This window comes from Harpia harpyja, chromosome 20, assembly GCF_026419915.1.
Source record: "Harpia harpyja isolate bHarHar1 chromosome 20, bHarHar1 primary haplotype, whole genome shotgun sequence".
NCBI lineage: Eukaryota > Metazoa > Chordata > Aves > Accipitriformes > Accipitridae > Harpia > Harpia harpyja.
Window position 1 is genome coordinate 3,024,317 of NC_068959.1, and position 12,836 is coordinate 3,037,152.

A 12,836-nucleotide genomic window follows, 5' to 3' on the forward strand; every position below is an offset into this window, starting at 1 on the left:
GGAATTCTGTGGGGGAGAAGAAACAAGTGGGCAAAGATCCTCGCCATCTCCCAGTGCTAGGTGCTGCCCGACGCAGGACTGTCCTCTCTGCTTCCAGTTTCTCCTTTGGGATGAATCCCTCTGCAATGAGCCTCTTAAAGATCCCCCTTCAGGTCTTAAAAATGACTTTTTTCTGCAGCAGTGCACGTTACCTGCCTCGAGTTTTTCCTTGTAGACAAGGTTACAGTGCTCGAGAGACTATTTTTCTTTTAAATAAAACAAAGAAAATGCGCAGCAGCAGCTCATCCAGCAGCCAGAGAGAAGGAGATCCCACTGCACCACATACATTTCGGCTGCCTCTACCCATGAGCAATGAAATTCTCATCTTTGGAGGAATTTTAAAGTTGCAGAGAGCTTCGAATTAAAGAGCCAACACAAATCAATCAAAAATCTACCTAACAAGACAAGAAAATTTCTGTTAAGACTGTAACACAGAAAACTAAAAATTGCTCGTTACCTAAAAAAAAATCCCTTGAAAACTGGTGAATAAACCGGTCATGTAAGAGCACAGGAAAATTATCTTGTTGTTAGAGCTAAAAAGTAAAATAAAGAATCGACATGCTACATGTAAACTGTAAATACTGCTGCTCCGAGAGCCCCAGAGCTGCCCTGCAGACGTGTCCTCAGCCCGGTCAGGACTTCAGCCACGCTCCCACCAAAGGGCCCAAAATCAGTGCCACTCGGCTGAGGATTAAAAGTATTCATGGTTTACCTATATTCTGCATTAACTGGCATTATTTTGTCTTTTGAGAGGGGATCGTGCTGTCAACTCAGCAATGCTGGTGGCGAGCCTTTGTGGAGGATGTTTGGGTGAGAGGGCTTAACTTATTTCGGTCCATCAAATCGAAGGGGGCTCCAGAGGTGCAAGCATGTTTTACCGATTTTGGTAACAGTGAGAAGAATTAAAATAATAGTAGCCAAGGTCTATGCTTGCTCTTGTGAGAGATACCTAGGCTCCAAGCACATCTGAAAACAAAGCCCATAGTAACTTTGTGGCAGACCTTAGAGCGCTGAGTCTTGCTCTTTTAAAATGCAGGTCATTGTTTCTTCCTAAAGGTAATGGCTTGCAGGCTGCCAAACCTTTATTTCCATGCAAGTTGAGTTTTAATATCCTGACGGAATAAGTTTCATGTAAAAAGGGGGAAAAAAAATCGGAGAGTAGAACAGACACTTAGATGTCACTATGCAAAAGCTGGCTTTGAATGCAGATAAAAGTGTTTTCTTACACCATGCCTTTATAAAAAAATCATCGCATTTAGATGAAGTATTGTATATATTCATAGCTCTGAGATCTAAGGGAATTTACGCTGACACTTTGCATTGTGCAGAAAGGATCGTGCATCATGCATGTCAACAGCCTGAGGATTAAAATTCAATGCGAACTGTCCTACACAGGAGCGAGCTCGGGGAGGAGCATGCTCGCGTCTGTCCTCCTGCTTGCTCACAGCTTGCATTTACACGCTGGAACTGCAACGCACTTCATGTTCGCTGGGAAGCGTGAGCGCAGATGAGAGGCTCCTGCAGAGCAAAGGCTGAAGGGCCAGCTTTGGAAACTGGAACAGGTCCCAGGCAGGTATTGGCTTCCAAAAGGCTCTTAAAAGGCATTTGCTTCTAATTCTTCTCACGGATGACACCAGGAAATGGAAAAGACAAGATCTTCCCAAATCTGGCATAATACGTTTTCTCATATTTACAGGACTGCTTTCTCAGGTCTGCACGTATAAAGAGCAAGTTCAGGACACAGAGTAATCAGCTCGAGTGCCTGGGCTGCGTGCTCGGTTCACTTTACCAATTAGATGAATTCCAACAGCACAGCATGCCCGTAATTAGAAATAACAAGTTTTTTTCCAGCTCTCACCTTTTCTGTTGTCATCAAGTTCTGCTAATCAACATTTTGGCATATGCCTAGGGATTTGGGGAAAATAAACCTGTTAAAAAACATTCCAACTTTGCTGTCATGTTACTACATGCTAATCCACAGTCCAGAAGGCAGGGAGGAAGAGTTAAGAGATTTCTGCCTAACTTACGTGCACCTAAAAATCCAAATTAAATCTCCCCAAGCCAGCTAGCTGGAAATACTTCAGAAGATGATGGTTAGCAGCAAGGATTAGTATCTATTTTCAGGAGCATGGATGAGGCCGCAAAGCTGCCATGTTTTTTGTTTGTAGAGGAGCTTCAAATGTTTGAGACAACACCATCTCCCCAGAGATGCAGAGAGACTTGCATGCCGCAGTAGATTTTCCTCCTTTACCTGCTGCCAGCCGGACAGTTACAAACGACTGTTCTCACTAGAGTGCTGCTGCGTTACATTCAATTCACACTTTGAATGAAAAATGAAATCCACTTCATAATTCCATTTTCATTGAACAATAAACCCACCTGAGCCAGTTCAGAGCTGCTGAGATGCCCATCACTGTTTATATCCAAGTGCTTAAACATATTTTCGACTAAGAAGCGCTTCTGGGATACTCTGTCCTCAGTGGGGCTGCTCAGCGGGCTCTGCCGATGAGCCTGCAGGTCCAGGAGGATGCTTTTGAGCCGGCTGTAGTCTGCCATTGTACAGGTGTCACCTAAAAGATAAGACCGCATTACTGGACCATGTATATTTGCCTTGTTGTTTTTAAAGGACTGAGCTCCTAAAGGGAAAAATAAGGCACAGTCGAAGACAGGCTGTCTGCATATACAGCACCACTCAGCTCTGCACTTGAGGAGCTCCTGTAGTCATTACCTTTTGTAATAGCTGGCAGTTTTTCTAAATCCTGCTGTCAAGGATGCTCTCCAGCATGTTACCTTCCAGATTACAGGGCTTCAGTTACAGACTTCCACACTCAGCTTCGTAATCCTCACCCATATTAAATTGGCTCTACGTTTTTTTTTAAAGATAAAATAAATTCACCTATCCCCTGATTATGAAGTAAAAAATAAACCTGGGGAAGCTGATGCTTAGCAAGCGCCACGAGCATAAATAAACGGCACCCCTGAGTGTCACCCTGGGCCAAACATGGGGCTGATCTTAAGGAATCCTTAAAGGCAGCCCAAGGTGGTAAGATGCCCAGAGGGAGGACAGTGAGGAGCGCGGGGCTGGGGGGAGCCCCTGCGGCTGGGGTGTCGCTGGTGCCTGTGCACATCACCCCGCTGCAGACTGACATAAACGCTTTCCTCAGCACTTGACCAGGGAAAAAGGTTATTATCACAGAAAAGCCCTCAAGCCACTTGCTCTGAAGTGACACTGGCTTGGCTGGAGGAATCAGACTGAACCTTCACGACCCTCAAAGCTCCTGCCGTGCTCGCAACAGCCAGCTCTTCCGTGCTTCTTCTCCGGGGAATGCCTTGCTCTGATTTAAGGGCATCCTCTTAGAGGAGAAACGTATCCGCATGCCCAAAGTGGTATAAGATGTTACAGCCCTTTTCTGCTCAACTGCTGTCTGGCAGAGCTTGGCAGAATGAGGAATAGCAACTGCCTTTTTTGTGCAAATCTGTTTGCTTTAGCGTAGAGCCCAGCGGCTGGTGCCTTGCAGGAACCTGGCTGGCTCTGCCTTGGAGCGGACCCCGAAGCACCCTCATGCTCCAGCTGTCCCTAACTGTGTGGGCATCAACCATCACCCACCAACAGCACCGACACATTCAGCTGTTCCTCTCAGATGCCCTTTTCTCCGTAATGTGTTTTCTCTGTAATGTAGATGCCCTTATTCTCTAGAATGGTGGTTTTAAAACAACTTTTTATTTTAAGTCCCATCACTGATCCTGTTGGATTAAAGGGAACCTGGTTTCGCTTCAGTTTAAGGGACAATACCCTTGTAGATCAGCTCCTCAAAGACTCCAAACGTTATTCCTTTGAAAAGTAACAGTAGACTCTGGCACGCTGACAACTAGTGTTCCTGTCCTTTTCTTGCTGAGCTGCACCATTTTTGGTCCTCTGGTCCCGCTCCAACCGAAAACCAATTAAAATTCCAGGTGGGAGGCATTTCTCTGAGAGCAAACTCATCTACTGTCAAGATTTTTTTTTCACCCTTCACATTTTGTGCTCACAACTTCAGAAGCACCATGACTTGAGAAGGTGAGAGAGGACACAGAGGCGGGCCATGCATTCACCAGTCAGGTCAGTGCCCTATTGCTACACGAGCAATAACTGCAAGACAAGGCTTATTTTCCACCCTGAACTCAGACCCTTCTAGATTTGAGAGCTTCTCACTGCTCAGGGATATTAAGCAGCTGCTAAATTTTTCCTTCTCTAAACAACCTCCAAAGAGCTCTTGGTCCCACATGGGATAAATCTCATCTTATCGAAAAAACAAGGCTACTCAGCTACTATTAGTCTTGTTTATTACTTCTGTTCCCCCGCCCCCGCCCCACCGCAACCATGTAATTTGATGGCTATTGTGAAGGCAGTATGAAGAAATTTCTTTCTTCCAATCACGTGCTTATTTAAGAGAAAATTTGATTGCCATATCCAGTGTAATCAGCCAATTTTGCAATCCTGTTGTAAATACCGTTTTACCTACTGCAATAATAGTTTTTTCTGAGCTGAAGTTTTCTCTTCAGTCAAATCTTAATCCCAGAAATGTATCTAAGGCTAACGAAGACAAGGAAATCTATTTAATTTGCTTCCACCTCTGTTTCTGCTTTGCGGTTTCCATTCGTGAGCACAAGCACGGCGACAGGCAAGCCGCGTGGTGACACTCCTGTCAACTTTTGCCAGCAGTGTATACCAAAGCAGCTCTTCCTTTACGCCCTCCAGACCCTTCACCTTCTGCGGTTGGGTCTTCTTTCCCAGATACTCCCTAACTGTTGCCAGGGGCAGTGCTTTCCCAGCCCTCCTCGCCTTCTGACTCACCTCCACCTTAACCCTCTTTCTGACCACAAAAGGAAGAATTGGAAAAGGACCTGGGGCTTCTGAAGCCCCCTCATCTCTTCTAACAGCACCTCTCGCTTTATTAAGCTTATATTGACAATTTCTCTGGCTAACAGCTATCCTTGGCACCAGTCTGATACCATGCGCCTGCCTGGAGAATTAACTGGGTGCGAGACTTCTTTGAACGCTGAAGCCTCAGCCAAAACTGAGCACAACTGCATGTTTAAACAGAATTTCCAATACAAATTGTGCATCAATGCAACGGCAAAATATAAGTAATATGTGCAAGGACCAGATGTTTGAATCCAAACGTTGCACCTCTACTCCTGCACGTGTGGGACCGGACCAGGTCACCCACTGGTGACACAGCCAGGCTCTCAACTGTGTTGCATGGTGTGAGCCAGGAGACGGCAATCTCCTTTCAGTGCATTACAACCCTCCTTGATTTTTCCGTGCTCTGAAAACAAAGCCACCACAAAACCGCTTTTCTCAAAAAAGTACACACTCACGTGGGCTGCAAGACAGCCCAAGGTAAGTGTGCCCAATTTGGGACTTTCAGAGGGTCACAGCCATGCTGCAGCCTCCAAGCAAACGTGATGGGCACAAAGAGTGATATAAAGGAAAGCACAGAAGACAGAGCTGGTGACAGCCTCCGGCAGCAATTCCCAAATCCTGCTATAAACTCACTTACAATACTTTTTCCCCCACCACACTACTGTGCAGGGTCAGGGACCATCCACCCAGCAAAGCCCCATCCTGCGTGGCAGGATAACTCCATTCCACTGCATACACAGCAAAGAAAACCAGCAATAAGACAATTAGGTCTCCTGTTTAAAAAATAAGTTCAGTTTCACATGTTGTTGACACACGCCACAGTCGGAGGGTCAGAAGGTGCTCTCAGCCCCGTCGAAACTGCTCTAAAACCTCATTACCATCACTTCCCTCTGGAGAAAACTAGACTCTTCAGCTCTGCTGGATACAGATCCCTCGGCATCTCTCCACAGTGTGAATGTGACAGACTCGGCGGGTCTCGCACCTCTGAACATTTTCCCCTGACACCTGAGACATCTGAGGGTTGCAGTGAAGCACAAGCAGTCCCTTCAGAGCACGGCAATGTACAGCTGCCCAGCAACACGCGACGCACAAAGCGATGAGTAAAAGCAATAAAGTTCTGTCTCAAGGGTGTGAGATTAATAGTTTGTGCTTCTTCGGCTGAACTAAAATATTGACAGGAAAAGGCCCTAAAACTGTAACATATATATGCATATAAATATATATGTATAATTTATATATTTAATCTCACTGTAGTGGAAAAAAGGGGAAAACCACTTAGGTCAGAGAAAATACTCCGACCTGAAACTCTGATTTTTATAGTAAGTCTGGCCAAAGCGTTAGATCCGAAATCATCCATGCTTGGGATGTTTGAGCTGATATTTTGCTGCGTAACCTGGACCTAATGCTATTTCCAATCCAACCTTAAGGCACTGGAGCCACCAGACATGGATGCTGGAGGCACCCTATAAAAGACACTGCCTGCTCCTCCACCAGGGAAGGGAGAAGACACATTCAGGCAACTTGAACCATTTGGCAAGCCGATGCTAAGGACAGCTCTCTAGGTTTCCGGCAGCACTGACACCTCCTGCATGTTTGCTGTTCTTCCAGGTGTTAAAACCATAGCTGTTAAACAAAAAGAATCACAGAAAAGCCATCTGCATGCCCTCTCACTTATCCCCATTCTTGTCTCTGCTTTGCTAAGTGCCCCCAGCAGTTTCCTTTGCAACACGAGCTGAGCTCATCATTAGCAGTTTATCTCATCTCAGACTGCTCTCATCAGTAGGTCCCGTTAATGGATGTCTCTCAGCTTGGCTTCCTTGTTAGGGCTTCCCTGGGGACTTGGATTCTGTTCGTAATTGCGACCAGCTCAGAAAAGTTTTGTATTTCCAGAGATGGCTTGCCTGGAGGTGGGTGTCCCAGCCGGCACGCCGGGAGGTAACCACCACCGCTCTTCAGACATGGCTTTCGAAGGACTTCTTCCCTTCCCCGTTTTTGAACGGCAGAAATGTCGCCACGTGTGTTTTAATTGCCTGTGCTGTACTACTGCCAGCGGATGCCCTGTCTGTACTGCCTACGATGTGCTCAGGGCACCATCCCCACCACATAGCTGGGGGAACCAAGACACAGGGAGCCAAAGACACAAACTTGGCATGAGCTAAAACTGCTATTCTGTCCTCCATGCCCTAAGCTAATTCTCTACTCGATCACCTTTCTTTACTACTTTATATGAGAGCTGGTTAGAAAGAAGTCACACATGTTCCTTTTCTATCTTTAACCAGGATCCCAGTATGATTTATTCTGCTGACTGCAGAAGAGGAGAGCTAAGGGCATACTGGAGGCATCTGACATCAAAACTAAAATGCTGATCATCTAACACGGGGTGGTTTTTTTTTCACATGAGATTTAATAACATAATACCACTATCTTTGGATTCCAGCTTAGGAATTTAAAAATAAATAAACAAAAAAAAAAAAGGCTACCTTCACCATTCCAAAACACTTTGTATCACTTCCACTGATGGCCACTCTACTTTCTGAACAGAAACCTGATTTGCTAGCAATGCTTTGTACAACAAACACAAGGCCTCCCCAGGAAAAGCTGCATGGTTTTTGTCCTGTGGTAGGATGCTCTGGGCAGAGATGCCTTTGTTCACATCCCACTGCTGGAGGTCAGCATGTGTCCCTCCTGTGAACTCTACATCTGACTTTGTAGCCCTAAGAAGAAAATGCTGGTGACTTTCAAACAAACCTCACATAAGGTGCAGTTCCCTCCTGTGCTCTTTGGATAAAACTTCGATATACTTGCAACAGACAGGGATTTCTGGCAATTTTTTTTTTTATTTTTTTATTTTTTTTTTTTTTTAGAAATGGACCATTAAATACACCCTCCAGCAGCAGCCTGCAGTGGCTTTCCATCCCCAAGCCTTACTCCTGCAGCAGCCACGGTTGTGTGATATAGGATGGAGCCGAAAGCAAGGAACCACGCTGCAACACCCCTGGCCGGGAAGCCCACAATTCCCCCCTCCACCCTGGGGAAGATCTCTGGAGAAACAAGTCCTTTTTATCTGTTTACAGCACTTTCAAATCCAATGAAGTCTGGCACTGTTTGAATTAAAAAAAAAAAAAAAAAAAGAGACGGGCAAAGAAAAACAATAAGACAGAAGAAACGTAAAAGAAAAATCCAGCGTTTTAAGGTCTGATTGCTAAAGTGTGGCCAGTAACTGTCACGTTTACATGCTCTGCTCACTTGGAGCAATGCTGTTTCTTGCTCTGTTTTGCAGCGGCTACGTAATTCATCCTGTTTAGCACTTCTGCATGCTTTGGCAGATAAAATATTGATCAGCCTGCCAAGAAACACAGAGTGCCATTCTGTTTTCATGTCAGAACTCAGTAATGAACTACATTTATCAACAGCATCCTCTCTGTGAAAGGTCAGTGGTGAATGTGGCTAAATTGTGATGACAGATCATTAATCCAGTTCCCTCAATAATTGCCCTCTTTAAGAATTTTACTCCTGGTTTCTGTGAATTGTAGCAGGTTTTTACAGTGGGATCCCTGAGCAATCTTCAACCCACTTCTGAGTCAAAGCAGATAACAGAGAAACAGCAAGTCTGGGGATTAAGCGTCCTTCAAAGGAACACAGTTAACATAAAATAAAAATAAAGCGAGGAAGTGCAGAGCTTGCTTTGATGGGTAAACTAATCTCCCTGTAAAATATTATTGTGCAAGGTGCCTTACAATGCAATGATTACTAGAAATGTCAGTACTTCTTTATATATCAAAAATGATCTGGTAACACCTACAGAGCACCAATCTCCAGGTCCTTGGTGTACAGCTAACCTGACAGTAGGTGTGAACCTAAACATGTACAGAAGCCTTTAAAGGATTTGAGCCCCACTGATTACTGAGCCATTTTTCAGCACAACTACAGGGGCTGCACGAATGGCAGGTGGCACCTGCAGCTCTTCATAAAATCCCTAACAAAACCTGTGCAGTCATTAGCATCCAGGCTAAGTGTAAGAGCATGTGATTATCTGCACTAGAAGGTATATACGGAGATTCAAATTTCTTGTGGCCCCCAAAAAACCTCCGGAGGAGGCTCCCCTGGGCACAGCTACCCAAGGCAGCCTGCGTGCTCTCAGGTCCAGGCTCCAGCCCCTGAAAATCTGCAGTCGTGCGCTAATCCCAACAATCCCGACCCAGGATTAGACTCGGTGTGCTATCGCTGATGGCAAGTTAGGACATCCCGACCTGGCATCCTACACAGAGCTGCCAGACCTGCCTGGCTCCCCGGATCCCACACCATCACCTGCCAGGAATCTGCCCGCACCGGCAGGACCGCGCTCCTGCTCACTGCTGCCGCAGGGGAGTATAATAATCATAACCCAGCACAAATAAACCACCACCAAAGGTGAACTCCAGCGGCACTAATTTTCAAGGCAACCCTTCACCATCACCAAATGTGGTGATAAAGAGCGGTTTGGAGCAGGCTGAAGAGTGTCATTTCTTAGGCAGGAGGCACTGGGAGTGTCATTTTATTTGACAGTTCCTCTTAGACTGTGCTGGCTATTTTTGGCTGTTCCTGTGGCAGTTTTCTAGCTCCAGGAAGAAATTCAGTGCAGGAGAGGGGAGCACTAAGCTTTGTTTTCTCATCTGTATCCATGGGGCAAAAAAAGATGTGGTTACCAAAAAAACCCATTTCTAGACAAAATTAAAGGGATCTGAGAAAGGTTTTGTTTTCAAACAGCCCATCCTTTGATATGCTTTACTCAGACTTTACCTGGTATTGTTAGAAGCATCAGAAAAGGACTAAACTAAAATGTTACGGGATACAAATTTATTTATGAGCGTGGCTCCTTAATTCCTGTGCCGTTTACAGCTAAATTACCTATCAGCAACAGCCCATTTTCATGCATACAAAATGAAAGTGTTGGCATGCCTAAACTGCAAAAATGTGGTCCCAAAACATCAGACCTCTGAATCAGAGTGAGATGATTATGTGAACTCTTTACACCAATAATCTGTGGCTTTGTGGCCTGCTTGGCTTGACAGAGCAGGTCTACACAGCGACAGGAAAATTAAGATGACTTCAGCTCTTCAGGGGTCTCGTTGTAAATCCCCATTCCTCCATGCAAATTTTTTTTTCTCTCTCTCTCCCTTCCTCATCCTTTAATTGCTCCTTTTTTGCACATGCATGGAGAGATTGGCTGGACTTTCCTCCTACTTTTCCTTTGTAGTTGGAAAGAAGGAAAAAACTGCTTTTCTCAACAAGTGGCATGAACAGACTCCTCTGAGCAAGTGTAGCAGCTCACTGCAGTAAGGGAGAGGAGAATATCGAGAAAGCTTTGTGAAATTCAGAGATTTCTTGCAATTCAGAGACATCTGTGAGTCTTGAACCTTCCCCGCTCTGATTTTTATAGGCTACAAGTACTAGGTGTGTGTAAACCGATTTAGGATGAAGAAAAATTAACCTAAATCTTAATCTATAAAAAGTCATGATACCAACTATTTGACTTTTGATCACTCAGAGAAAGCTTCTTATAAAATACCAGGCAGCGCTTTGCAGCAATTACACTGCAAGTAACAGCACTGCAATGTTTCTATAATGTCTGATAGTAACGCAAGGCGCATCCTGCTGCCTCCAAAGACCACTGAAGACCATGATCTTTACCGTCACTGTGCTCACGCACCGTGGACGTGACATTTAGGCAAAGCTGGCTAATCACACCGTGCTCCCAGCACAGTGCTACCTGCCCACCTACTTTACACACAGCTAAACGCCTCAACGGCTGAGTACCTATTTTATTCCTGATCTGAATTTACAAGTTAAGTGAAACTCTAGTAAAGTTCCTGCTAAGAGGAGCAGATGTTTAACATCATGCAAATTCATGAACATTAGCAATCCTTCAGCTGCTACTGTTGAAAAAATTCAATTAACAATAAAAGCCCAAACTAACTTGCTTATCTTAGGGATTTGTTTTAGTTAATAAGATGTACATTTATCAGATATCCATATATAATTTAGCAGCAAGTAGGAGCTCACCTAATATATCACAGAAATGGAATGGAATATATACCACGAAAAAGATACTATTAAACAATAGACGTTTACAACCTGGAAGAGTTAAAACTTGCCTCAGTGTATATTTATTTCAATATTTCATTTTATTACAAGAAAACGCACCCGTCTATTACTCCGCGAGCTTTTAAAATATATTAAAAACTTACAGCACCAGAATATAAATTCCCTGTTCTGTAAACAAAAACTCTGTTCCTACCTTACACAATTACCTTCCAAACTGCATAAACCTAAATGAATCACATGCCTTAGCCTCAAATGCACAGGAAAAGAGACAGATGGATTTGCAACCTTTCTCGGGAAGCCCAAGAATTACAGCTTGGTTTACCAAGTCCAAAAGCAAGTTCTAGATTTGTATCCTTCCCGGGAGGGAGCAGGCAGTGGTACAGGCGGGAGATGTTAGGAGCAGCCCCAGGGGAGGGAGGCAGGAGGAAGCTTGCAGGTGGGAAAGCGTGCGATAAATGCAATTTATCAAGTGCCTATCACCACCTAGGCGGTGTGCCACAGATTTATAGATTTTTAAAGCCAGAAGGGATTGTGTGCACGCTCTGACCTCCTCCATTACACAAGCACCAAATTCAACGAGATTTTCCCTGCAGCAGCTCCATAATTTGTTTGCTCTATAGCATACCTCCTAGGAAGGCTTCCAGCCCTGATTTAAGTACATAAGAGTAATTTTTCAAATGATTACTTAGTCTCAGTGGGCAAACATTTTATTTTTAATTTGTTTAGCTTCAATTTCCATCTACTGAATTTTGTTACGCATTTATCTGGTACATCAAACCGTAAGTCTTATATCCCATACGTCATCTTCCCAGGTTTGCACTGATGTTGGGCTCAGCTCACGTCTTACCTGTCCTCTCCGATGAGCTGTGGGATACAGCAGCTCTCGCTAAGGTAGCTCACATTCTAAACGACTGTTTCTTTTCTCTTTTCTGGGAATTTTATCATCCCGCGGTGGGCAACAAAACAACCATGGCCACGTTCACAAGAACCTTCGGCTTCCAGTCAACAGCGGGTGGTTCTACCACAATTCAGTGCCCACCACCTGAGCTGGCTCAGACCCTTCGTGGTACTACAGGGTGATGCTCCACTACCCACAGAGAGCCCGAGCCCATTCCCAAGCCAGGGAATTAGAGAAGATTACAGCGGACAATTGTTCTCATCCCACCAGGACATCTCTCCCAAAGATGCACTCAGACAGCGCTCCCAAACACTATTTAGTGTAAAGAAGATGTAACTAACAGCAATGTCTGGACAAGTTTTCTATGCGACACCGTAAGCAAACAAGGCTATTCCTACTGCTGCTTTTATTGTTCGCTGCCTACTGAGTATAAGCTGTTATTGTCCTGTTAAAAAATTAAAAATATTTGTCAAACCAGAGAGAAGAAACAATGCACGAACATCAAAGCAAACGAAAAAGGAACACCACGCAGTCAAGGCAAACAACTCGCAAGTAACCCCTACACCGCTCATCCAAACTATTCGGTAAGCGCAAATATAGTAACAGAAATCACGAGTGAATTATGCATGATTCATAAACAGAAAACTGGCTATGTCTAATGATTACTTTATTTACAACACAGCCCGCTCTGCTATCAATCTATCCCTTCACACAGAGACATGATCTTACACACATGCACAGTCACATACCCAACTCTACGTGCCTGTTGTGTACTCTCTCCAAACTATATTTTGTCTTCAGATTATATTGTTTTTCTTTGTAAAAACTATTAAGCTAAATTAGTGATGCTGCACCCCAAGTTGCAGGCGGGGGAGCGGGGAGCAGGAGAGGAAAACGTGCCATACGCAG

General features: G+C 44.6%; 1 protein-coding gene across 2 annotated transcripts in view; it reads right to left on the reverse strand.

Annotated features, from left to right (window-relative positions):
- The window catches only part of FSTL4 (follistatin like 4), a 240,379-nt gene that overhangs the window by 108,481 nt on the left and 119,062 nt on the right, over positions 1-12,836 (reverse strand). For both annotated transcript variants that reach the window (XM_052772036.1, XM_052772035.1), the window contains exon 5: positions 2,419-2,609. In XM_052772036.1, the coding sequence (XP_052627996.1) occupies positions 2,419-2,609 (191 nt within the window). The remainder of the gene's footprint in view (positions 1-2,418; positions 2,610-12,836) is intronic.